General features: G+C 44.1%; 1 protein-coding gene across 4 annotated transcripts in view; it reads right to left on the bottom strand.

Moving 5' to 3' along the window:
• Positions 1–21,744, bottom strand: part of wdr90 (WD repeat domain 90) — a 57,345-nt gene extending 35,601 nt beyond the window's left edge. For 3 of the 4 annotated variants that reach the window (XM_062964605.1, XM_062964604.1, XM_062964608.1), the window contains exons 1-21: positions 20,413–21,744; positions 18,421–18,512; positions 17,032–17,208; positions 16,510–16,648; positions 15,866–16,036; positions 15,388–15,511; positions 15,085–15,152; positions 13,857–13,966; positions 13,012–13,230; positions 12,635–12,697; positions 11,660–11,728; positions 11,138–11,248; positions 10,190–10,335; positions 10,003–10,060; positions 5,022–5,140; positions 3,826–3,987; positions 3,416–3,546; positions 3,103–3,219; positions 2,478–2,713; positions 1,512–1,651; positions 151–281 (exon numbers count right to left, since the gene is read on the bottom strand). In XM_062964605.1, the coding sequence (XP_062820675.1) occupies positions 151–281; positions 1,512–1,651; positions 2,478–2,713; positions 3,103–3,219; positions 3,416–3,546; positions 3,826–3,987; positions 5,022–5,140; positions 10,003–10,060; positions 10,190–10,335; positions 11,138–11,248; positions 11,660–11,728; positions 12,635–12,697; positions 13,012–13,230; positions 13,857–13,966; positions 15,085–15,152; positions 15,388–15,511; positions 15,866–16,036; positions 16,510–16,648; positions 17,032–17,208; positions 18,421–18,512; positions 20,413–20,422 (2,593 nt within the window). In that variant the 5' untranslated portion in view covers positions 20,423–21,744. Of the gene's footprint in view, positions 1–150; positions 282–1,511; positions 1,652–2,477; positions 2,714–3,102; positions 3,220–3,415; positions 3,547–3,825; positions 3,988–5,021; positions 5,141–10,002; positions 10,061–10,189; positions 10,336–11,137; positions 11,249–11,659; positions 11,729–12,634; positions 12,698–13,011; positions 13,231–13,856; positions 13,967–15,084; positions 15,153–15,387; positions 15,512–15,865; positions 16,037–16,509; positions 16,649–17,031; positions 17,209–18,420; positions 18,513–20,412 lie in introns of those variants that run through there. The other variant, XM_062964607.1, reaches the window with a different exon arrangement.
• Between the last annotated feature and the right edge of the window lie 3,708 nt (positions 21,745–25,452).

A 25,452-nucleotide genomic window follows, 5' to 3' on the forward strand; every position in this document is an offset into this window, starting at 1 on the left:
TTAATGTTTTGCGTCTCATAGATCTAGCATGGGGATTTGGTTAACCAGTTAAAATTCATGAGTAAACCAGGTTTTTTTTTATAACCTGAAAAATTTCGCTACAGGCCTGACTAGGATATACAAGGACTCTCTCAAAAGCTCAACACTCACCCAGAACTCTGACAATGTGACTTTTCTGCATGGCACAGTTATAAAGAGCCAAGGTCCCACGGCTGCAGCAGCTGTACATGAAATTGCCGTCCGGAGAGAAGGTCAGGCCAGTGATCAAACCACGATGCTGCCTGCAAAATTCAAGGCAAAATGGGGGAATCAAAAATTACCAACTGAAATCAACAAATGACTCCAAGTGTGCGGAAGAGGCTAATTTAAATCCAACTCCTAGAAAACAGCAGAAGAAGTGAGAAATAAGTCTGAGTCTTTACACTATGGGACTGAAATGTGTCTCCACCGAAAAACAAAACAGCTCTTCCAAGTTATTAACTTATTATTATTTATTTATTTGCGACATTTATATCCCGCCCTTTTCACCCCGAAGGGGACTCAGGCAGTTTACAAGTATATATACATAAAATATATTATATTATACGACTATATTGCAATATTATTAGTAATATTGCATGTAATATAAATATACAATTATAATAGTGAATTATAATTATTACATTGTATTACATTACATTTATCCACCGAAAAACAAACCAGATCTATTCTTAACTTAGAATATATTTTAATTTTGTGATGTCATTGGATTGGCTGTTGCTATGCAAAGTGGCCCTTTGTGAGTCACTAGGAAAGGAAGGTGACCTGTGTATGAAGGGAAGACGAAAGGAAGGAAGGAAAGAGCCACAAAGACCGCCGCGTTGCCGTGGACACATTGTAAGGGAGGCCCTCTCGGAGCTGGAGAAGGGAGAAAGAGAGGAAAGAAAGAAAGGGAGAAGGAGGGGTGAAAAAGAAAAAAGGTGAGAAGGAAGGAAGAGAAAGGAAAGGGACATATGTATGAGGGGAAGGGAGGAAGGAAAGAGCCACAAAGTGAGCCATTTTGCCATGGAGACATTATGGGGTCCTCTCAGAATAACAACAACAACTTTATTTTTATACTCCACCTCCATCTCCTCGAAGGGACTCGGGGCAGCTTACATGGGGCCAAGCCCAGGTAATAACAATCATCAGAAAAATAAAAACACATCACATAAAATGCAATTATACACATTAAACATTAAAAAACACTAATATCAACTAAACATAATCTAAAAACCTGAGCAAAGATTATAAAAACGAACTGCAGGAGGGCAACTGGAAGATGGATGGATGGATAGATGGATTGACAGAGAAAAGAAGGTGAAGGAGAAGAAACAGAGGGAAATGGGAAGAAAAGGGGAGGGAAGAAGAGAAAGGAAAAGAGAAAAGGTATGAAAGGAGGGAAAGAGAAAGAAGAGTTGAAAGCAGGAGGGCAAGGTCAGGTGGATACACTAGTGTTCAGTCTATAACACTGAAACTACGTGAAAGCGTACTTGTGTTCTTCCAGCAATTTCGAGGTTGCCAAGCTGATGGTCCTCACCACACCGGTGTCAAAGCCACAAGCAAAGATGTGTTGTGAGGGGTGAAAAGACACGGTGCAGGGCATCTCGTCAGAGGCGGTGAATTCATAGAGCTGTAAGAAAGAAGGGAACACCCTGTTCAGATATGCAATGACAGGAAGCAAGAAAAAAGCCCCACACTTGACACCCACACAGGCTATTAAGCTGTGTTGTTCTTGAATGCAAGGGAGGGAAGCAAGACATAGACTGGATGCGACAGAAGCATCCGCTGGTAAAGGAAGATATGAATAGGAAACTGGAATTGATGCAAGTGCAGTCAACTGATTAAAGGCTTCTTAACTTGAACATAATTTCGAAAAAGCTGTCTTATTTCATTTCTCACTCCAAAAAGGCAAATGTGTTGGGAGATAAAAAAAAAATAGCCACATATTCCAGACAGGCCAGTTCATTTTAGAAGATCAATCTACTTCCTCTGATGCGTTGATATGAAGTACACATTGAACAATACAGATAGGCAACCTGGAATGTTATGTTTTGAACAAGAGCTATAGCCAGAAAACCAAAAAGTCTGTATTTAAAATGTATTTCTTCTTTTAATGGATAGAGTATCATTCCCCACAAATGAGAATTTTCAAAAAGTTTAGACTCTTGTGCAGACTCTTGGATAAGTTATGGCAGAGACCAAGGGCATCAATTTTGGAGACAGCAGAGCAGGTTTGTATATATTAGGAGGCCAAGGTTCCTGTTATAAATTTCTCATCTCACCCCTGTCCCCAAACTAGCTAACAAATATATGTATGTTTAAATTGGCTTTATGTATAAGTCAAGGGAAGGCTTTGGGGCCTAAATATTGCAAGAGCTAATGGGAAATTAAGCTCAACAACATCTGGGTGGCCCAGTTAAAATGATTCATTCATAGCTTTATTAATAAGAATCTACCTGCTGCATCGATTCCAGGTTCCAGATGCGGATGGTGTTGTCCTGGGACACCGTCACCAGCTGCTTTTGGGATCCCTCCACGGAGAAAGCAGACACAGAATCCGTGTGGGAGCGCATGATCGTACAGTAGTCCTTGGACTGGATGTCCAGGCAGCCCACATTCCCAGTGGCGGTCGTGCACAAAACCTTCAGATTATCTGGGCTGATTCGAACGGAAGACAGCGGGTAGTCGTGCTCTAGAGAAAGACAAAGACCTTCATCCGTTTTTTTTCCTTTATTGGCATAAAGAAGATGACAATTCTCCAAAAAGGGGGGAAATGCCATTAATGAATACTTTGAAATATACAATTTAAAGTACTAAAAAGAATGTGTTAAAAGTAGAATATGAACAGCAGAGAAGATACTTAATTTCTGTCAAGATTGCTGAGATCATATCCCTCACAGATGTATGAAGATTAGCATCCAACTTCCATTTTTCTACTTTACCTGAGAGGTCTGAATTATGCATATATTTTGTCATGGGATTATGATGAGATGAGCACCAACCCCCCAGAGTCAGACAAGACTGGACTTAACGTCAGGGGAAACCTTTACCTGTTTACTATGATGCTAAAGCTATACACACCTGCTTCCAAAAAGACTTCGGAGAAGTCCAGGGGCCACAAGCGCAGGTAGCCATCTTCAGAGGCTGTTGCACAAAAACTTGAAGAGAGACATATGCTGTTCAGTGCAATCCCAGGACCTAAAGGAAGAAAGATCCAATATGTTCAGAAATGTGCAAAGAGGTGTAGGAGAAAAACCTGAGATGCACAGGAGATTAGCAGTACTTCTGGGAACTATGCTCTCCATGGGAAGATTTTGAACCACCCCAACTATTATGAAATGGTCTTGAAAGACTCGGGGCATATCTACACCCTTCACCGCTGCAGATGTCATACCGGAGTTAAACGTTTGCTTTTCCCGCCGGTGAGAATGCTGCACCTCAGTCGGCATGAGGCGACGGGCATTTCTGACGGCGACGTTCTTATAGTCAATTTCCAAAACATGCCCACTCCTGCTGCAAACAAACCTATGGAAGCAACAAGAAGGACACCCAACCACAAAGCAATTGATGATATGGTCAGGATTGATGAAATTCCAAGATTTGCTGTGAAGTAAGCAAAGCAATCCCATTAACAGTCTACGTCCAAACACTGTTTTCCCACCCTTAACCATATACATATATATCTAATCAATTTTAAAAATTGCCCATCTTTGACAAAGGGCACTTCAGACATCATGAAGACTACTTTGTAATATTAATATGTGTCGAAGGGCAATGTCTGAGGAGAGTAAAGCAGCTTCTTACAGGGTCCGGTCATCTGGTTCACACTGAGAGGACTGGCCGGCCTCAAAGTCCAGGTCAGTGAAGTCCAGCGACCGGTATTCACCCAAATTGACAGGACACGAGCGCAGAGCTCCACTCCTGACCCGCCAGAGCCTCACGTTGTCTCTGCCGCACGACACCATCCTGTTATGAGAAAGAAACAAGGAAGGCTTTTGACTAAAGCAATGGGAAGTGGAGCAGCTTGTCCTAACAATGCTTCTTTGGGTGCAACTTTTGCACCCGTTAGCATGTCTTTTTCTCCCTATCCAACACTGCTTTGTTGTTGCTGATGTTCAGTTTGGATTCAACATCTACGTTTTGAGCAGTTATACCCATGTAAATAATGCTGCCATACGTGCAAATGGACTAGCCAAGATAAAAACTGCACTATACTATCCACTGCATTTAGTCTGTCGGCAGATGCAATCAAGTGTCCAGTCCAACAACCCAGATTCGAGCAAACATGATAGAAAGGCTATAATATATTAATGATAATAATAATAATAATAATAATAATAATAATATGAAATCCAGCATATCTATCTTGTTTTCTGTGTCATAAAATAATAATAATAATAATAATAATAATAATAATAATAATAATAATAATAATAATAATAACTGTCAACTGCAAAAGGCCACCTTACTGGGATCTGCATGCATCATCCGAAAATACATCACACAGTCCTAAACACTTGGGAAGTGATCAACTTGCGATTTTGTAATACAAAATCCAGCATATAGATCTCGTTTGCTGTGTCATACTATGTCTTTGCGTCAATAAAATATAATAATAATAATAATAATAATAATAATAATAATAAATTTTATTTGTAACCCGGCCTATCTCCATGAGGGGACTCAGGGCGGACCCACTGGCAATCATTAAATTTGGGTCCCTGCAATGATTTTTGCTCCAAGAGGAAGCACGACCTATGTTTTTGGCAGTTGCATGCCTTCAAAGTCATTTCCAAGTTAGGGCAACCTCAATGTGAATTTCTAATTGGTTTTTCTGTGCAAGATGTGTTAAGAATAGTTTTGCCATTGCTTCCCATTGAGGCTGAGAGTGTGTGACTTGTCCAAGTCCACCCCTGGGCTTCCATGGTCCAACAGGTCTCGAAAAATCCTAATCCAACACTCAAGATCACTACTCAAATGTAGGCTTTTGTGATCTTTACCTGGTATCATCAAAGAAGGCAATCTTGATGGTGTGGATGTCCACATCTGTGTGTGCTTTGGCCAGCATCACAGCTTCTCCTCCATGATTCACCTGAATGGTATTCCACACAACAACAACCTGCAAGGAAAGGAAAAGGTGACAGATGAGGCTTAATGGGGTGCAGAAGACACCCCAGGTGTGATTGTACACAGGGCCCTGCAAATAACTCAACTCTGTGCATGAGAAATTCCTGGCAACATCTTCAGAGTAATAAAATGTAAGTGGTGGGATCCTACAAATATTTACATGGAAAATACCTCCCATGAAACCTATTCTAGTTCCCCTCTGCCCCAATCAAGTACATTGCCCTGAACACTTTGTATATAGCCATCATCATAATAATAATAATAATAATAATAATCGTAATTGTACTTCTTCAATTGTAAGATGCCATCGATTGTGAGATGCACTCTAATTTCAGTAACAACGACCACCAACAGAAAATACATAAGATACACATGCGATTCTAAGATTAGAGAAATTAATATAGGAAAAAAGTGTATTAGAACTGAAGAAATAGCATACTAAAACTATCTAAAATATGGAAAGGCTGCCTACCTGTAACCATGTTTCTTCGAGTGTACTCTGTGAATTCACACTAATGGAGAAACTGCGCCTGCGCAGGTTCCAACGGAAACTCTTCCAAGCTGAAGTTCAAATTTTTAGCGGTAACCATGCCCCCCTTCCCAAGGGGCGTATAAGGTAGCCCTGGGTGTCCGCTCTCCAGTTCCTGCACTGCCAAGGCAACGAGAAAGGGAGAGGTTTGCCAGAGGGGAAGGAAGGGCGGGTTTGTGAGAATTCACAGAGTACACTCGAAGAAACATGGTTACAGGTAAGCAACCTGTCCTTTTTCTTCGTGTACTCTGTGAATGCACACTAATGCAGCTAGGTCGACCATCTGCTCCCTCGATCCGTGTCCCTCCTGGCTAGTAAAATCCTGCCTAGATGGATTACGTGAACCTCTGTTGAATATAATAAATAGCTCCCTTGAGCAAGGAGTTTTCCCAGAGGGTTTAAAAGAGGCATCGGTATCTCCGCTGCTGAAGAAACCAGACTTAGATCGTTCGGTTCCCGCTAGCTACCGCCCAGTGTCGAACCTTCCGTTTCTGGGCAAGCTGGTTGAGAGAGCAGCAGTGGAACAGTTGCAGCAGTTCCTCAACGACACAGCCGGACTTGATCCCTTCCAGTCCGGCTTCCATAGGGGGCACGGGACGGAAACTGTGCTGGTCGCCATCACAGACCAACTTCGCTGCCAGAGGGATCAAGGCAGATCAGCGCTGCTTGTGTTATTGGATCTCACAGCAGCATTTGATACGGTTGACCACAATCTATTGACCCACCGCCTAGCCATGACGGGGGTTAGGGGGATACCCCTGAAATGGGTGTCCTCCTTCCTCCAAAATCGGGGACAGCGGGTGGTGAGGGGAGGGTTGGTTTCCACGTGGTCTCCGCTAACTTGTGGGGTCCCACAGGGAGCTATTCTCTCTCCTCTATTATTTAACATCTATATGCGACCGCTTGCCCGACTGGTGCGGAGCTTTGGGCTCGAGTGCCACCGTACACTGATGACACTCAGCTCATTCTAAGGATGGAGGGCCAGCCGGACTCCGTACCCGATAGTTTCCATCAGTGCCTTGAAGCTGTTACTGGATGGCTGCGTGCCAGCAGGTTGAGGGTGAATCCAGCGAAGACGGAGATCCTTTGGCTGGGCCGTCCGGGTGGGAGGGAGATCCAGCTGCCTACCCTGGATGGTGAGACACTACGTCCGTCATCTTCGGTAAAAAGTCTTGGTGTCTTATTGGACCCTCTGCTCACAATGGAGTCCCAGGTCTCTGCTGTGAGCAGATCTGCGTTTTTCCATCTACGTCAGGCTAGGCGACTGGCTCCCTACCTATCTAGGAACGACCTGGCGACGGTGATCCAGGCGACGGTCATCTCGAGGCTTGACTACTGTAATGCCCTCTACATTGGCCTTCCTCTGTCAGTGATCCGGAAACTGAAGCTGGTGCAAAACGCGGCGGCTCGTCTTCTCGCCGGGGTGCTGGCGAGGTGGCGTATCACCCCAATCTTCAACAGCTGCACTGGCTACCGATTGAGTACCGGATTACTTTCAAGATACTAGTACTAACTTTCAAGGCCTTACATGGTCTGGGGCCAGCGTACCTGAGGGCCCGCTTATCACCCTACCAACCCCAGAGATTACTTCGGTCCGAAGACCAAAATTTGCTTGAAGTCCCTAACACATGGACTTATCATTTGTCTTCCACTAGGCAGAGAGCCTTCTCGATTGTAGCCCCTCAATTATGGAATGCCTTGCCAGTGGAAACTCGAACCACCCGAGACTTACTTGCCTTTCGGAAAGCCTGCAAAACCTTGCTCTTCCGACAAGTGTTCAATGGGTGAAAGACTCGGGGCTATGTCTGTTTTTATTGTTGCTTTTATTGTTGCTTTTATTGTTTTTATTGTTATTTTAAAGCATGGGCAATCATCTTACCCGCCATGTCTCCGGTATGCTTCGCCATCTGGATTTGGTGGTGGGCCAGCGAATCAGCCTCCTGCTGGAGGGTGGTAAGGACGGAACGATCCTCGTCCGACAGTTTTGCAAAGAAGGGTTGGGCCTTTTCCCAGATAATTTGCTGGTAGGCACCCATGCAGGCTCCATAGTTCACCATACGACAAAGTAAAAGGGCCCCAGAGTACAGCTTTCGACCCACAGCGTCGAAGCGCTTCCCTTCTCTATCGGCCGGAGTATTCGATTAGCGGCCGGAGGATTGGGAGGCCTTGACGACCAAAGAATTAGGGTCGGGATGGTGCTTTAGCCACTCCAGGGAATCGTTGTCGGTAAGGTACCAAGTCTCGATCCTCTTCGAGGTCGGGGGTATAGAAGATGGAGTTTTCCAGGAGGCCTGAATGACATCCAGGAGGTAAGGCAAGAAGGGCAACAGCGTGGCCGGCGGAGCTTGGGCTTGAACCCTTTTGAAAACTGGATCAGACACTGCTTTGGAGGTCTGCTTGATCTCCATACCCAGGGCGTCGGCCATTCTGACCATTTGATCAGAGAAAGCATGTATGTTGTCAGTCGGCGAAGGAGGGTCCGCCTCATACGCATCATGAGGGGGAGAAAGGTCCAGGCCGAGAGAGACCACCAAGGCCGAGAGGACAGAGTCTGGGCGGTCAATGTCGACATCTTCCTCCTCAGCACCTTGAGGGGACTGAGGGGGAGAGGAAAGTACAGTCTCGGGAGGAGGCATAGCCTCACGGAAGGAGACGGCCGGAGGCTGAGAGTCCTTGGAGGCCGAGGCCTGGGCCGCTCGGGCCAGGCGAGCCGTCTGTCTGCCACGCTCCGGTGTCGAGGTCGGAGGGAAGAGCTGTTGGCGCGATGGGCGACGTGGTGCGAGAGGTTCAGGTACCGTCACCCTGACCACCGTTTGGGTGGAGTGATGGGGTGAATCTTGCATCTCTCTGTCAGAGAGGGGCTGCGGAGATTGAGAAACGTCTCGAGGCTGCTGGGCCGGCACAATCGGCGAGGACCTTCTCGAAGAGGTTGCGAAGGAGGAAGGGGCATCTCTCTTCGAGGAAGCCGAAGAGGAGGAGCGTTGAGTCAGCTGCTTCTTTGTCAGCGGTTGCTTAGAGGCAACCCTCAAGGATTTGCCTGGTGTTGGAGGAACCACAGCTGAGTCGGATTGCGCTCGACGAGACTCCTCGTGAGCCCTCTTAAAGGCGATTTTGATTGCAGAGGATGATGGAGGGGAGCCGATGCGAGAGCGGACCGAGGTTATCGAGGCCAGAGAGCTCGACATCGAGGAGGGCCCCACCTTACCGGAACGGGTCGACACGGTGGCTGTCGTCACGGTGCACGGTGGTTTAGCAGACCTAGTGGCCTTGGAAGTTCTAGACGCCCTGGACGAGACCGAGGGGGCTTTAGCCGCCGGTGCCGACATTGCTCTCGGAACTAGTGTCGACGAAGCTCCCGACATCGACGGAGTTGGTTCTGGAGCGAGAGATTTCTCGTAAAGCGCCGCTCTAAGCCTAGCGGCTCTGTTTTTTCTGGCCTGAGCCGTGAGAGCTAGGCAGAAATGGCAGGTACCGACCACATGGGCCTCTCCAAGGCAGAAGAGGCACTTGGCGTGGCCGTCGGAGTTAGGAATTTTAGCAGCGCACTGCGTGCAGCGTTTAAAGCGCATAGTAGACATGCAAAAGAGTTCGAAGTGAACCTTGCGGCGGAAAAAAAGGAACTGGAGAGCGGACGCCTGGGACTGCCTTATATGCCCCTTGGGAAGGGGTTACCGCCAAAAATTTGAATTTCGGCTTGGAAGAGTTTCTGTTGGAACCTGCGCAGGCGCAGTTTCTCCATTAGTGTGCATTCACAGAGTACACGAAGAAAAAATAAATAACTGTGCAAAGGACTGCAATTGGGGTATTTTTTTCTCAATAATTTACAGATCCTTTTTGTATAAGTATCTCACAATTTTCCAAATAACTAGAAAACAACTAACTTTAGATCACAGTGTATGCACAGGGAGGTGAATATGACTTCCTTGAGTCACAACACAACCTCAAAAACCCCTCTGGAAAGATATACATCTATATCCAACAATCAAGGAAATTAAATTTAACACAGTGGACCCTTGCCATCCATTGGGGTTCGGTTCCAGAAGCCTCCTATGGATATCAATGGATGCTCAAGTCCTGTTATACACAATGACATAGTAAAATGACATCTCTCAGACGAAACAGCAAAATTAAACTTTGCTTTTGGGTGTTTGTTTTTTTTTAACTTTTTCAAGACATGAATGGTTGAATCCATGGATGCAGAGAGTTGACTGTAACACCAGCAACAGAATATTTCAATCTCTGACAAAATTACTATAGAAAATATGGAAGCACAAAAAAATTGACTTGCATTTCCTTATCTTTAGAGGAAGATGTGGTTTACTCACAGTTTTCCCATGCTTGTCCTTCCCCGTTCCACACAAAACACCCCCACTGTATGAGAAACTGCAAAGTAGGAAGGGCAACATGTAAATGACGGAGCACACAGAAGATGCAGTATGTTGGGCAAATTTGACACCATCAAACTAGGTTTTCCCACTTTTCCCCTCCTTCTTAAAGCTGCCTGCTACTTACCTGAGACAAGAGACTGAATGCATGCCAGCTTTAAACATGCAGAGGCACTTCCCCGTCGGAAAATCCCAAAGCCGCATCATGCTGGGTTGCCCAATCTGTGCAGACGCCAACAGGGTGTTGTTGCCATTGAACGCCAAGGCTGACACCTATGGAAATTCAGTAGAAAGAGGCCTTATTATTCCTTTCACAGCAGGAAAAAATGGGGGGACGACTCATTCGCGTGATCCATATGGAGGTATTTGCAAAGAAATGTAGGTAACTCTGTTCTCCATAACCTGTCAGGGCTACATGAATTTTAGATTTTTCTCCCAAATACATTTTATTACATAATAATCACACTTTCACCTTTTTTAAATCAAAAAGGGGAGTGCGACTATTACGTGATGAAAGAAAATCCACCACTGATTCTCTGGTTTCTGGAATTTTTTTAAAAAATAAACACACTGTCTTACTTTTGAAAGGGGAAGAGGAGGATTAAGGCTCAAACAAACATCTCTGTTTCTTTTTTTTTTTGTGAATTCCCTTTTCCTCCCTTCTTTCTCTAAAGGCAAAGCTGTTTACAAAATCTGAAATGGAGCTCTTTGGAAGATGGAGGGAAGAGTGGAGCTCCAAAGACCCCAATTTCATAGTTTTTAAACTGCCTTGCCTTGGAGGCAGGGAAGAGAGGAGGGGGAATCAGCCCCAAATAGCTCTGTGACTATTATATAAGAAACACAAAAATATCAATTTTGCCCCCCCCCCCCCCCCGCAAAATGGTGATGTGACCATTACAGGGTGGCAACTATTATGCGATGAAATACCATAGTTTTAAAGCTGCAGCTGGTTGAATCTGTGGATACAGAACCCATGGATTGAGAGAGCCACCTGCACCTCCTTTCAGTGCTACAAACATTTTGCAATATACCGTTTCTCAAATTATACAATGAAGACAAGACTGGCAAAGATTACCTTATCAGTGTGGCCAGCAAGGAATGTCTGTTTGCCAGAGTCCAGAGCTATGGCTATGATCAGTGCATGGCAGGGGTAGACCACCACAGAGCCACCGGCAGCCCATAAAGCCTGTGTGACAAAAAAACAAAGTACAGCAATGATAACTGTGATCCTCTATAGGTATTTTCTGCCTATACGCTGAAATGTCACAAGCCAATTTCACTGCATGTATTTGTAGCCAGTCATTTGATATTTTAAATATTGTTTCTGTCTGTAAATACAAGATATTTGTATTTACAGGCACAGCAAAAATAATTAACTTCCAGATCTATTCCTTTATCAATTGTTTGATGGTCTCAACCCAATGATTTCAAAGAAATTCCTTTTCAGGCATGAAAATTAAAGATGTTAGTCAGATATGACCTCAGATTGGTTACTCCACACACTTATTAATTATTTTTTTCAGAAACCCAACACAACATCATTGCACTTTTTGCTTTGGAACTGGTATGTATACTCAAGAAAAATGGATATACTAACCCATCTGGTGGTGTAGCCTCCAAATCCAATGATTTTCCTCAGCTTCAGGATGGGATCTGGCAGGAGCCTCTGAAAATCAACCTATCGTCAGACTGAATACATGCATGTAATGCCTTCCACATTTTTAATAAATTATTTTTATTTAAAACTGATATTAATTTACGTTATTTATTTATTATTTATTTATTGGACAAATAAAAATTATTATTGATGTTGTTGTGGTTATTGTTGTTGTTGTTATTATTATTACCTATGCCAAACCAATGTCACTTTTTCTGCTATTGCAAGTCTGTAAACATGAGCATCGTAAGGTTCTCTTTAATACTGCATTTATGATAACTGTATTTTAAACAAAGTGCTACAGTTCAGGTGGTACAGCATTTGCTTTGAATGTTGTGCAAATAGGGCTAGGGAAAGCTGCTGTTTGAAATTCTGACATCAGGAGAGAATATTGATCAATGGGTGACAGAATTGATCTGATAATAGGCAACTTCTACATTAATCTTGGGGGGCTGGTGACACAGTGTGTTAAAGCGCTGAGCTGCTGAACTTGCGGACCAAAAGGTCGCAGGTTCAAATCCAGGGAGTGGAGTGAGCGCCCACTGTTAGCCGCAGCTTCTGCCAACCTAGCAGTTCGAAAACATGCAAATGTGACTAGATCAATAGGTACCGCTCCGGCGGGAAGGTAACGGCGCTCCATGCAGTCATGCCGGCCACATGACCTTGGAGGTGTCTACGGACAACACCGGCTTTTCGGCTTAGAAATGGAGATGAGCACCAGCCCCCAGAGTCGGACATGACTGGACTTAACCTTTACCTTACATTAATCTTTGACCCCCCTATGCCTGACTTGCTTGCAACCACAGAAGAGGCTGAAGGGTCCTGATATTGAGGGAAATAAAGGGAGTTGTAAAGGCAGTGAATATCCAAAAGATCTACTTAGAAAGAGCAGAAGAACAAAGCTGTTTCTCTTACCAGGCAGTGAGTAGAACTTCTGGCAGATATCACCTTCGGCCCTGTTATCTGTGTGTACAAAGTCTGAAAATAGATAATGAGAAGAAAAGTTGAAAAATTGGGGGTAGTCCTTTTTTCTGTTGAAAAAATGCCCCATACCTCTGTTACAACAACTACATAAACTTCACTGGGGTATAGTCAATGAATACAAAATTGCAGCTTCAGCTCTAGCTTTAAATTACCTATCCAGGCCAATGGGGTCTCTTCCAACTCTATTCTATGATCTGCATCTGAGCAATTATCTTTTCCAAAACACTGAGTTTATTAAACTTGAAAAGCTGTTTGTGGGAATGTATACTAGATATTTTTGGACAATGCTGCACAGAAATTTAGTTTACCTCGTCAGAATCAACACTGACGGAATGGACAGTCACTCTCCCATCTTTGTGAGCATAGACATGAATGCTGCCATCGTCCACTGGCGATGATGGGAGGAAAGAATCACTCCTGGATTGCAGGCCTTCTCTGAAGCATGTGCGGTCTGCCTGAAGAGGTGCAGAGACCGTTCGGGCAATTTTGGGGACGTTCTTGGTGAGAAGGGGAGACTGGCGGGGCCTCTGAGAATAATAAGAAGCACAGTAAAACAGCGATCAGGACAACCGTGTTCTACACGACTCTCCTGCTTCCAGCAAGTGCTAAATTAATTTGTCAAAAGCAACTGCCTTAGGAGTATTTAATTTATTTATTTACTATATTTCTCCCTGCTCTTTTCACCCCAAAAGGAACTCAGAGAGGCTTACAGTTTGGCCACTTCAGTGCCACATTGCAAATATACAGTGTATAAAAATAACACAGTAGAAATCAAAGCACGTCTCACATAAAGTACAAGACAAAAAAAATCACACCAAGCATAATATCATCCAGAAATAAGATATAAATAAATATTAAGCATTAAAAATATTTAAAACCAATTAAATAGTATATTTCGCTAAGCTCAGTTATCAGAGATAAACATGAGCCCACGAGAAAATTAAGAGAAGCCTCCACAAAATAAATAAATAAAATAAATTCTGAAAGCAAAACAAAAACAAAAGTTCCCACTAAAGGCTAGGAGGAACAGAGTCAAAAGTTGAGCGTCAACAGAGAAGTCAGTGGCCCCAAGCCAAGACAAGCTTAATTAATTTGCTTAATGAATTGTGAAGTATGCACAGTTTTTGTTTAAAAGACATTAACTCATGCTCACCTCTCTGGGACTAGTAATTTGTTGAATGAGAGAGACCCTGTCCCGAACAGGCTTGCTCAGCGTTACTTCCTTAGGAAGCTGACTGACTGGATTGTCTTTTACGTGAGCAACTGAAATGACACATATGGAACAAACATGTGTTTATTCCAAAACAACCCCACTTCCCAGTCTTTCATGGGGCTTATACTTAGGTGAGTGCACACAGTATTGCCATCCCAGACTACAGTTTAAGCAAACTTCGTTGTTGTTGTTTGCCTTCAAGTAGTTTCCAAGTTAGAATGACCCTAAGTAGAATTTATTACAGGATTTTGGGGCTGAGAGTGTGTGACTCACCGAAGGTCACCCAGTTGGTTTCCATGGCCAAGTAGGGATAACCCTAGTCTCCAGATTTGCAGTCAAACACTCGAACACTGCATACAATACCTGTGACTAAATCCTATTCAATCCAATGGGATTTGTTTATCAAGAAAACAGGTTACAGTATTACACAACTGGGCCTTAAAAACCTCCAGAAATATTTAATTAGGAGGGAATATATCAGGACTAAAACAAGCCACGATCAGCAACAGTGGTCAGAATCTCATTCAGGTACTAAATTATGATGATGAAACTCTGGGACTCAAGCAATGCAAAGGTAAGAAAAATGTAAAAACAATTGTGCTTTCTCGGAGATCATGCACAAGTTCTCATGGAAGCCCTTCTCTCACTTTTGATGTCACCAAAGCTTTGGTGCCTACTGAACCAGCAATGGTGCAACTATGGAATCTAATGGATATATCATGATAGAAGATTTTGGCCTCTATGTGGCTTCTTATTTATTTATTTATTTATTTGTTTGTTTAATACATTTATATCCCACCCTTCTCACCCCGAAGGGGACTCAGAGCAGCTTACAAATTAAATTTACATACAATATTATATTATTAGCATAGCACAATACTGGCAATAAATTACTATATTGTACTATATCAATATATTTTAATATTATTATTAATATTACATGTAATATATAATATATAATTAACATTATTATATTGTATTATTAGCATTATATTGTATTAAAAATAATATTATTAATATTATATGCTTCTTCCCACCGTTCTCTGTTTACAGCACACGAGGTTGGGTTGTGTGGTTTGAAATGCATGGAGACAAATCCTGACTTGGGATGGGAAGTTTTTCATGAAAGGATTCCTGTTCCTTATAGCATTCACATTCAATCACTGACCTGCTGCGGGATTCAAAGTGCCTTTCTGGATAGAATCAAATGGCATCTTGGATCCATCGGAAGGAAACCTGAGCAAGATATCCAGAGGAAAGTAGGTTTGACACTAGCATGGCAGGTGGAACAGATTTTTTGGAGCTGCTGACAGGCAGATGATGGACTACTAAACAGACAACCAGACTGACAATGCACACACATATCATCACCTCCTATTTAAGGCTTTCTATTTATGGCTTCTTTTTTAAGAAGAAAAAGAAAGCTGGAATCCTATACAGAACCCCAGAAAGAAAACTTAGCAAAACATACCGAACATAATCATAGAAGTCATGCCAATTTTCACCTTTTGGCACAGGAAAAGCCATTTCTCTGGGCATGGGGGAGACGCCATGTAATGCCCGCCTGGACTGCTGAACCTCAGAGAAGGTCACAACTAAAGGGATGAAAGACACATAACCATTTGCACAAGAACAGAATTACCAACTGGCAGACAATACAGGGTGGCAAAGGCAAGGGCAAAGAGACAGTTTTTATCCTAGAGCTGTAACTATGTTGAACTCCATGGCTTCACATTGATGTGGCATTGGGGCTGTGCAGTGGTGGTGGGAGTGTGGAGGGATGGATGTGTTGTTTTGTGATGCGTGTTGGGGAAAGCATTGAATTTTGTTCTACAATGTACAGTGACAATAAAGTTATTTTATCTTCTATCTATATGCATATCGTGGGCAGCCTGGTTTAAACAGCCATGAAGAGGATAACTTTGGTAGCAGCTCTCCTTAGGACTCACCTGGGTCAAAGAGCAGGTCACTAGTGAACAGGTTTTTCACCAGGAGGTTGGCACAGAGCTTGACGCTCTTAAGATGGCTGTAGCCTCTGTTCAAGTACAGCGAGAGAATGTAGCGGAGATCCAGCATCAGGCAAGTCCACCTCACGCTGCTGGGGGCCAAGCCGACCAGATCTGGAGAGCAGAGACACACCAAGTGTTTGTTTGAACTTCTAGGGACATTTAACACACACATACAGCCCTAAATAACAATCCTAATAAAAATAGACATTGTGCCTACACCCACTTCTTATTTTTCATTTGAAGTGTAGCAACCAAGAGAGCAGCACATCCCCAGCTCAACCCGCCTTCAACTACAAATGTAAACATTCGGGGAGACAATCGTTTCTTAAGTTTATTTCCCAGGTGAGCTAAGAAACAGAACCATTGAAATAACAGATCCTATGAACAGTCAGAAGTACTTTTGGGGCGGAGGAAATTCACACTGCTTTGCTGCTTTAGCCATTCCCAGCTCCTGCTCTTCATGCAAAATTAAACAGCATCCTCAGTTTTCAAGGGACTTGGATTTAATTGGAGACTAAATCAGAATTTGTTTATCTTATGGGAAGGAAAAGCAACCTCGGAGATTTTTGGTTGACTGTCTTTACCTCGCTTGGATGTCTTGGCTGTCTTTTCATAGACTGACCCTTTGGCTGCTTCGCAAATAAAGGGGAACTGCAACCAGGTGGCTGTTGATTTGAACTCCTTAAAAAGGTTGGAAAAGGAGATGCGGACCACTTGACTGTCCTGGGAATAAAGGCACACAAACCAGTTCATAGACAGTTTTCTCTATGGGAGCAGAGTCGAGCTTTAGAAAACACTTTACTGAAAGAACTACAGTGTATTTCTAGATAGGAAAGTAAACAGGGCTAAGCTATCTAACTATTTAACTCACTGAACACAAGAACACAATGGAGGACAGGCCCCTTCCTGCTAATACTGATAATATCAATATAATAATAATAATAATAATAATAATAATAATAATAATAATATCACCCTGAGCGACTCCGCTCATTCACTCTACTGCTTCTGATCTGTTAAATTGCTGCTTTCACTGTTGTTTCTGATTTACATTTTTAATGTTTTTTTTTCCTTTTTGAAATCATCTCCCAGCAGCGACTACTTACCTCTGTGGCAACATCCAAATGCACTACAAAGTATTTGGCCGGTGCCGGCTTGAAGAGGATATAGAGGTAGCGACCAGTAAGGCCCAGGGACTGCGTACTGGTTTTGGGGAGCTGGAGGTAGTTACTGGCGGGAACTGCACCGCTGATGCGATACACTGTCCCTTTCAGAGCCTTGTCCTGATTAGAGAGGATAAAACAGAGCTGAATGCCTCCGTGCAGAAGATGAGGTCTAAGTCTCAAGAGAAGCTGATTATAAGGCCGAGGAAATCAAAGCACAAGTCAGAATGTGACAATGAAGTGGAATAAGGCTCCAGTTGAGAATCCCTGAGTTTGAGGCCTCGAGGTGCTGGAGGTTGATGATACTTGTGAAATGAGGACCAATTTTTTACTCCCAAGACCCTCTGCTGGTTACATTAACTCAGAAAATGAATGCATTCATCAAAAATCTCAAGTAGAAATGTGTTGTCGAAGGCTTTCATGGCCAGAATCACTGAGTTGCTGTGCGTTTTCTGGGCAGTATGGCCATGTTCCAGAAGCATTCTCTCCTGACATTTCACCCACATCTATGGCAGGTATCCTCAGAGGTTGTGAGGTCTGTTGGAAATTAGGCAAGTGGGGTTTATATATGGAATATCTAGGATGGCAGAAATAACTCTTGTCTGTTGGAAGCAAGTGGGAATGTTGCAATTGGCCACCTTGATTAGCACTGAATGGCCTTGCAGCTTCAAAGCCTGAATGCCTGCCATAGATGTGGGTGAAACGTCTGGAGAGAATGCTTCTGGAACATGGCCATACAGCTCAGAAAACTCACAGCAACCCAGTGGTTCCGGCCATGAAAGCCTTCAACAACACATCGTAGACATTTACATATTCCTAATCTACTAATCAGAGCTCCACAACTCTCATCCACTTCTTCGCTCCCTTTTGTGTGTGTGATTTTTTTTACATTTGTTTTTTTGGAATGCATAATAACAAACTTATGGGGAAAATAAGGAATGAACCAAGAGAATTAAACAGAGAGCAGAAACTACTGTGGCTTTCCATCTCCCTCACTTCTGGAATAGAACGTTTATATGAAGCAACAAAATAGTAATAATAACTTTATTTTTATATCCCGCCAACATGTCCCCTCGGGAACTCGGGGCAGTTTACATGGGGGAAAGCTCGACAACACAATTGAAATAAAATGAACGAAAAAAATACATAATACACAATTCACAGCATAAAGGAAGATAAAATGGAAATACAGTATAAAATAGCAATAATTATAATAGTAATAAATAATAACAAAACAGGACAACATTTGATCACTTACAAGCTATTTGCACTCTCCATCTAATTCCTAGTTTTAAGAAGCCAAATAAATATAAGAGGAACTTATGACATTACCATATAAGTTGTCACATCGCCTTCCTTAGTGGACCTTTTCCACTCCTCCACTTTAAAGTGTTTAAAGACATTCAGATACGGATGCTGCCACACTACACAGGAAAGAGGGCAGATAAGGAACAGATAATGCAGTTCCTGCTGTTTAAATTATTTCCTCTTTACATCCAAAGGGAGACAAAAAATGAGAACATGCTATAGCGATTCATTTTATTATGTACAGCCCTATGGGGTTCCTAAAGTGACGAATACTACTAATACCAATAGTAATAAACTGTTGTTATAATAATAATCATCATCATCATCCTCTGCAAACTGCTAATACTGGCAATAATAAAAACAACAACAATAACATCCTGTCGGTAATATTCCTCCTATTACCAATTAAATAAATAATAATAATAGCAGTAATAATAGTAAAAATACTATATCACCCTATCAGCTACATCCCTGCTAATACTACTAATGCAAATAGCAGTAGCAATAATAATAATAATAATAATAGTAATAATAATAATAATAACTCTGTTAGCTTTGTAATACTAGTAATAGCAATAATTATAATGATGATGATGATGATATCACCCTGTTAAGAACCTTCCTACTAATACTGGCAATATCAACAACAACAATAACAATAGTATCACTCTGTCAACAACTTTTTTGCTAATACAGTAGAGTCTCACTTATCCAACATAAACGGGCCAGCAGAACGTTGGATAAGCGAATATGTTGGATAATAAGGAGAGATTAAGAAAAAGCCTATTAAACATCAAATTAGGTTATGATTTTAGAAATTAAGCACCAAAACATCATGTTATACAACAAATTTGACAGAAAAAGTAGTTCATTACACATCAATGCTATGTAGTAATTACTGTATTTACTAATTTAGCACCAAAATATCACGATGCATTGAAAACATTGACTACGAAAATGCGTTGGATAATTCAGAACGTTGGATAAGCGAGTGTTGGATAAGTGAGACTCTACTGTACTGGTAATATTATTATTACAGTAGAGTCTCACTTATCCAAGCTAAATGGGCCAGCAGAACCTTGGATAAGCGAATATCTTGGATAATAACGAGGGATTAAAGAAAAGCCTATTAAACGTCAAATAAGGTTATGATTTTACAAATTAAGCACCAAAGCATCATGTTATACAACAAATTTGACAGAAAAAGTAGTTCAATACACAGTAATGTTATGCTGTAATTATTGTATTTACGAATTTAGTACCAAAATATCACGATACAGTGGAGTCTTATCCAAGCCTCGCTTATCCAAGGTTCTGGATTATCCAAGCCATTTTTGTAGTCAATGTTTTCAATATATCATGATATTTTGGTGCTAAATTCGTAAATACAGTAATTACAACATAACATTACTACTCTGTCAAATTTGTTATATAACATGATGTTTTGGTACGTAATTTGTAAAATCATAACCTAATTTGATGTTTAATAGGCTTTTCCTTAATCCCTCCTTATTATCCAAGATATTTGCTTATCCAAGCTTCTGCCGGCCCGTTTAGCTTGGATACGTGAGACTCTACTGTATATTGAAAACACTGACTACAAAATGCATTGGATAATCCAGAACCTTGGATAAGTGAGTCTTGGATAAGTGAGACTCTACTGTACTGGCAGTATCAACAACAACAACAACAACAATAGTAACATCCTGCCAACAACCTTTCTGCTAATACTGGTAATATCAATAATAATAAATAATAATAACTGCATTTCTTCGTTATTATTATCTTAGTAATGCCAGTATCAGCAGAAAGGTTGTTGACAGGGTGATGCTATCAATTATTATTATTAATAATAATATCAGCTTGTCAGGTACATCCCTGCTAATTCTAGAAATAACGAGAATGGTAATATCACCCTGTCAACAAGCTTCCTGCAAATACTGGTAATATCAATAATAATAATAATAGTAATAATAATAATAATAATAATAATAATAATAATAATAATAATAATACCTCTGGCCATGGCGGCGCCCCACTCCTCAGTCTCTCTCTCTTCCCGCCGCTACGCTCGAAGAGCCCGCCTGCCCACAGAGTCGCCGAGGGCAGAGCGGCGCCGAGACAGGCACACAGAGAGAGAGGCCTCCAGCACGCCCAGAGCGGCCCCATCTCGCCTTCCCTCGGCTCCTGCTAAGAGCGCCAAGGAAGCTCCTCCATTCGTTCCTTTGTATTAATTTTTATTTCTTTTTAAACGAGAGGGGCTCCCTTCTACACTGCCATCTAATCCAAATCATCAAAGCAGGTAATCCACGTTGTCTGCCTTCAAATAGATTAGATGAGTCTACGCCGACTTCTACAAGGTCTTTAAGTTATGGGAACCTGGGACTTGTTGTTCTGCAAGGTCTTTTAAGTTCTGTGGGGGTTGTTTTACAAGGTCAAGGTATGTGGGACTTGTAGTTTTGTAGGGTCTTTACCTTTATGTGGGAGTTGTAGTTTTGTATGGTCTTTAGGTTATGTGGGAGTTGTAGTTCTACAAGATCTTTAATTTCTGGGATCCTGGGAGTTTTAGTTTTGCAAGGTCTTTAAGTGATAGGTTCCTGGTGTGGTCGATAACACTGGGAGTTTTAGTTTTGCAAGGTCTTTAAGTTATAGAAGCTTTTGGAGTTGTAGTTTTACAAGGTCTTTAAATTAAGGAACTCTGGGAGTTGTGGTTTAACAAGATCTTTAAGTTGTCTGTAGACACCTCCAAGGTCATGTGGCCTGCATGACTGCACAGAGCACCGTTACCTTCCTGCTGGAGCAGTACCTATTGATCTACTCACATTCGCATGTTTTCGAACTGCTAGGTTGACAGAAGGTGGAGCTAACAACAGGAGCTCACCCCGCTCCTTGAATTCGAACCCTTGACTTTTCAGTCAGCAGCTCAGCGGTTTAATTCACTGCACCACCAGGGGCTCCCTCATAGTGGTCAAAATCAAGCTAATTTGTCCTTTCATAATTAAAAATTGAATATGTGTATTATTTAGGATTCTCACCAGAACAATATTGTAAACATGCCCTGTTTGCTGATCCTTGCCGAAAACAGAATATAGTCTTTTGGTTGCACTTTTCTGCTGGGTATTATCCAAACTCTCTGACCAGTTCCTTTAATATTAACAGTTCAATTCACTTTCATACTCCTGGGACCAGGTGGCGAGAACAGAATTTATCCATTACCAAAGAACAACACGTACTCTAGGCGCGCATGCTGAGGCATCATATCTATGTGCTCTATTTACTCCGTTGCCGTACACTTGCCACGGCCGGATGCTGAGTTGTCCGCTTTCCTCTTGACTGCAATCTCAGCCGAAAGTAAGAAAGACATCTGCACGATTCCCACTTCGCTTGACCCTGATGCTGGTAGGAAATACAGGTGCTGAACTGGATGCTAGTTAGTTGAGCTGGCCTTATTAGTATAATGGCCCATTCCAATGTGTTGTGATGGCATCAAAACCCACTATTTATTTATTTATTTATTACATGCATTTATACCCCGCCCTTCTCCCCGAGGGGACTCAGAGCAGCTTACATTCTGCCACGAGGGCCAGCAACAAATATACTATAAAAACAAAACAATTAAAACATGATAAAAACATGATAAAAACATGATAAAAAGTATACAAAAATTAAAATGCTGCAATGCAGCGATATTGCACCATCCTCAGTCATTCACTACTGTTACAATTACAGATTTGCGACCCGATTACAACAGCCAATGAGCTTATTCGCTGAATGCCTGGGCGCAGAGCCAAGTTTTTAGTTTTCTTCTAAATCCCAGGAGGTATGGGGTTTGCCGGATATCGCTGGGGAGGGAGTTCCACAGCCGAGGAGCCACCACCGAGAAGGCCCTGTCCCTCGTCCCCACCAGCCGCGCCTGCGAGGCAGGTGGGATCGAGAGCAGGGCCTCCCCGGAAGGTCTTAAGGTTCTAACGGGCTCATAGGAGGAGATACGTTCGGATAGATAGGCAGGACCAGAACCGTTTAGGGCTTTGTAGGTCAAAACCAGCACTTTGAATTGGGCTCGGTAGCATATCGGCAGCCAGTGGAGCTGGCTTAGCAGGGGGGTTGTACGCTCCCTGTAAGCCGCTCCCGTTATTAACCTGGCTGCCGCCCGCTGCACCAGCTGGAGCTTCCGGGCCATCTTCAAAGGCAGCCCCACGTAGCGTGCGTTGCAGTAATCCAGCCGGGATGTGACCAGAGCGTGGACCACCGTGGCCAAGTCAGACCTCCCAAGGAACGGGCGCAGCTGGCGCACGAGGCGGAGTTGTGCGAAGGCTCTCCCGGCCACCGCTGAAACCTGAGGCTCCAGGCTCAGCGATGAGTCCAGGAGGACCCCCAGACTGTGAACCTGCGTCTTTAGGGGGAGTGCGACCCCGTCCAACACAGGCTGGAACCCTATTCCCTGTTCAGCCTTGCGACTAACCAGGAGGACCTCCGTCTTGTCTGGATTCAGTTTCAATTTATTGGCCCTCATCCAGTCCGACACAGCGGCCAGACACCGGTTCAGGACCTGGACAGCCTCCTTAGTGACAGGTGGGAAGGAGTGACAGAGCTGGACATCATCTGCGTACAGATGACATCTTACCCCGAAACTCCGGATGATCTCTCCCAGCGGCTTCATGTAGATGTTAAACAACATGGGGGACAATATCGACCCCTGCGGGGACCCCACAGGACAATGGCTGTGGAGCCGAGCAGGTGTCCCCCAGTGACACCATCTGAGACCGACCCTCCAGGAAGGACCGGAGCCACTGCAGAACAGTGCCTCCAATGCCCAACCCGGCGAGTCGTCCCAGAAGGATACCGTGGTCAACGGTATCGAAGGCCGCTGAGAGGTCCAGCAGAACCAGCAAGGACACACTCCCCTTGTCCAGTTCCCGGCGAAGATCATTGACTAAGGTGACCAAGGCTGTCTCGGTGCCATGCCCCGGCCTGAAGCCAGACTGTGCCGGATCTAGAATATCAGCATCTACCAAGAATGCCTGGAGTTGCGCTGCCACTACCCGTTCCACGACCTTGCCCAAAAAGGGGAGATTGGAAATCGGCCGATAGTTCTCCAATTGAGTGGGGTCCAGTGATGGCTTTTTCAACAGCGGTTTTATCACAGCCAATTTGAAGCTCGCTGGAAAAATGCCGTCCCTAAGGGAGGCATTCACCACCACCTTCACCCACTCGGCCAATCCCCCTCTGGCTTCTCTCACCAGCCAGGATGGGCAGGGGTCTAGGATGCAGGTAGTGGCCCTCGCCTCTCCAAGCACCTTGTCCGCATCCTCGAGCTCAATTAATTGAAAAGAATCCATCAAAATAGGACAAGAAGGTGCTCGTGTTACATCCCCGGAGACTGCCGTTAATATGGCGTCGAAGCCAGAGCGGATCAGAGCGACTTTATCTGCGAAGAACCGAGCAAATGCTTCACAGCGAGCTGCCGAGCTGTCAGGGATCCCATCTTGAGTGGTGGGATTTAACAAACCTCTGACAACTCGAAACAGCTCCGCTGGACGGTTCTTCGCGGACGCAATATTAGTTGCAAAGAAGACGTTCTTTGCAGCATCTATTGCCGCGGCATACGCCTTCAGAAAGAGGCACAGTTCCACTTCGAACGCCACACGTGCTCTAGACCCCTCTTCTTTCGCTTCATCGCTGCCAACTCCTCAGTGAGCCAAGGAGATGGTTGAGCTCCGCTACTCGAGAGGGGGCGTTCTGGAGCGATCGTGTCAATTCCCCTGGTTAACTCCCTATTCCAGAGAGAAACCAGGGCATCGGCAGAATCGCCAGCCGAAGTGGCGGGAAACTCCCCAAGAGCCGTCAGGAATCCATCAGGATCCATAAGCCTCCTGGGGCGGACCATTTTAATAGGTCCTCCACCCCTGCAGAGGTTGGGGGGCGCAGCCAGTCTAAACCTGAGCAGGTAATGGTCGGTCCATGGCAAGGGAGCGATGGTCAGCTCCTCCAAACCTCCATCATCTTCCCATCCCTGACAGAAAAACAAGTCCAAGGTATGTCCCGCACTGTGTGTGGGGCCAGATACCACTTGGGATAGCCCCATGGCTGCCATGGTGGCCATGAAGTCCTGAGCCGCTCCTGAAAGGGTGGCCTCCGCATGGACATTGAAGTAACCCAGCACCAAAAGGCGCTGGGACTCCAACGCCAGGCCCGAGACCACCCCCGCTAGCTCAGGCAGGGAGACTGTAGTGCAGCGGGGTGGACGGTACACTAACAGAATCCCTAACCTGTCCCAGCCACCCACTCTCAGGTAGAGACATTCGAACGAGGTTGACTGTGGGATAGGGCACCTGGTCAGGGGGATGGACTCCTTATAGACCACTGCGACCCCGCCTCCCCGTCCTCCAGATCTTGGCTGGTGCTGCACGGAGTACCCGGGAGGACAGAGCTGGGTGAGATTAACCCCCCCTGCTTCGTCCAACCAGGTCTCCGTTATGCACGCCAGGTCTGCTTTTTCATCCAGGATCAAATCCTGGATAATAGCCGATTTTCCGTTGATAGACCTGGCGTTCAGCAGCACCACCCTTAATCCAGAGGATCCGCCGACTTGGGCATCCAACTTTATCATATCAGGAGACTGTTTTAATTCTACCAAAAATCTTGCTTTGGGCCGAATTAGTTCCCTAGTCCGAATTTGTTTTGGTCTCCCTTTCCCATATCTCCCCCGCCCCAGAATTACTTCAATGGGGGCTCCTTGGCTGGACAACTCCCCCCCATCAGTCTGAACACCTTCCCTTCTAACCGATATCCGACTTAGGCTGGCTTTCAGTAGCAAGGTAGTAGGGCTGGAGGTAGGGCAACAGGACTCCCTTCTTCTGTGCTGGCAAGCAGCAGGTGGTAGCAGAAAGAAGTGTCCAAAGGCAGGTGTTTTATAGGCCTTCCTCCACCTTCTTCTTTTCCTCCTTACCCCAGAGTAGGAAGGTAGCAGGGCTGGAGGTAAGGCAACAGGACTCCCTTCTTCTGTGCTGGCAAGCAGCAGGTGGTAGCAGAAAGAAGTGTCCAAAGGCAGGTGTT

This window comes from Anolis carolinensis, unplaced genomic scaffold, assembly GCF_035594765.1.
Source record: "Anolis carolinensis isolate JA03-04 unplaced genomic scaffold, rAnoCar3.1.pri scaffold_13, whole genome shotgun sequence".
Classification (NCBI taxonomy): Eukaryota; Metazoa; Chordata; class Lepidosauria; order Squamata; family Dactyloidae; genus Anolis; species Anolis carolinensis.